Below are 1,928 nucleotides of genomic sequence, written 5' to 3' on the forward strand. Positions count from 1 at the left end.
GGGGGGGGGCGGTAATAATATTTTCTTTTGTATATTTATGCATGTTTTCTATATGTGTGTTGGAGCTAATTTTTGTAATTTGGTCTCCATTGTGCCCAGTTTCAAAAACGAGTTCTCAACTTAAGAAAAACAAGAATAGTTATCATAAGTATTTTGATAAAACAAACCACCTCACCAAATTTCCATTAAAGCAACCGTCAATTGAACCTACAAGACTTTTGACCCAAAAGGAAGCTAAAATATTACATGCAGGAACCGTAAATTTCTTATTGCATGCGCCAAAAAGCGAGAGAGAGAGAGAGAGAGAGAGAGCAGAACAACGACTCCAGGAAGCAAATTTTGCACATACATTTTTCACATTTAAATCCTGAGCACAATCGGGCTCCAACCAACGCATACTTCGCCTGTATTGCAAGATAACCCTATGTGTTCAACCTTAGCGTCAAACATATACTGGATTACCAGGTAATCGTGTATTGTTTCTTTTTAACCTAATCATCTATTATTATGGAACACGGGGAAAGAACCCAAAATATTTATGAGAAATACGACACATTAGAACCAAGAAAACATATGAGATCATATATGTGTGATAAAAAAATAATATTGTCAACTATTCAAAAGGTATAAATACATTCACTCATTACAGACACACAATGGAATGACATATGCTCCATTTATTTTATAAAATAGGATGCATATCTAGTAACTCAAACATGTCCATAATTTAGGCACTGGTCTTCCGTGTAATCAGCAACATCTAACTTAGTTGTGGTTGTTCTCCCAGAACTGAGCCTGGAGCCAGTCTATCGTATTCTTTTCCACCCGAAACGCCTTGGCGAGAACATCATCTGATATTGGTGGGTCTGACCCAAACACCGCATTGGCAATTGTGATAGCCCCTGGGTTCTGGCTGCTGAGCGCGGCAATTGCAACGGCGGGCTGGTGGGGGTTAGGGTTGAATTGGAAGTGGATGAGCCCCACGGGGAAGACAAACACATCACCTTTGTTGAGCACCTTTGAGAAGAACTTGTTTCTGGCTGGGGCGGGCAGGTTGGATGTGACAAAGCCAACGTACAATGTTCCCTCGAGCACCGTGAGGATCTCAGTGGCGCGGGGGTGCGTGTGTGGAGGGTTCTGGCCTAAGGGAGCATAGTCGATGCGTGCGATTGAGATGCCGAGGGTGTTGAGTCCAGCAATCTGCATGACATTGATCAAGGTGACGTTGGATCCAACCTTGTTGGTCACCCTAGGCTTATCGAGGGCGGCTGCCTTGAAGAAGTCATCAGCGTTGACCTCCATCGGGTTCTTGCAAACAAATCCATTGACACGCACTGGGTGCATAGAAGAATTGTAGAGGGTAAGCTTAAATATTACTAGAAAGCCATTTCAACATGCATATAATTTTCAGAATTCATTTCAACATATGTATTTGGTGATAGCGGGACGGGAAAGCAGTACCTGGTGATTGCATGTCGGCGACACAAAAGTCCTGGAGCGGGCCAGGATCAGAGGCAATGGCCTGCCATGAGACCAAGGCAAGAAGAGCAACGAGGAGAAGGAAAGAAGGGGAGGATGCCATTTGATTTCAGCTCCTTTGGGTCTTCTTTTCTCTTGTGTATTCCTGTTGTGTTTGTTGGGTGAGTGATGGTTCGAATATGCAGGGGATGTATGTGTTTATATAGGCGTGGCGAGCAGTGCAAACTCGTGAGCAACGGACATAGTCAAGTGGAACCGGTCAACGGATAGAAATTGTCTTTGGCTGCCCACTAGATTATTCTGCATGAACTTTTCAGACATGGTCAGCCATATTCAAATCTTTGATAGATTATATAATCAATGTTCCCTTTTGAGATGCCAAAGCGACACATTTTTCTCTTTAATAAACAAAGAAGCAAATTAAGGTACTCCATCTGATGTTTTTTTTT

General features: G+C 42.7%; 1 protein-coding gene across 1 annotated transcript; it reads right to left on the reverse strand.

Moving 5' to 3' along the window:
- Positions 1-590: 590 nt before the first annotated feature.
- Positions 591-1,635, reverse strand: LOC119292261 (germin-like protein 8-5). Its single transcript, XM_037571096.1, has 2 exons — positions 1,462-1,635; positions 591-1,334 (listed from the first exon to the last, which is right to left on the reverse strand). Exons 1-2 carry the CDS (start codon positions 1,580-1,582, stop codon positions 766-768), a joined length of 690 nt encoding a protein of 229 aa, XP_037426993.1. The 5' UTR covers positions 1,583-1,635; the 3' UTR covers positions 591-765.
- Between the last annotated feature and the right edge of the window lie 293 nt (positions 1,636-1,928).

Source organism: Triticum dicoccoides, chromosome 4B (genome assembly GCF_002162155.2).
Source record: "Triticum dicoccoides isolate Atlit2015 ecotype Zavitan chromosome 4B, WEW_v2.0, whole genome shotgun sequence".
NCBI lineage: Eukaryota > Viridiplantae > Streptophyta > Magnoliopsida > Poales > Poaceae > Triticum > Triticum dicoccoides.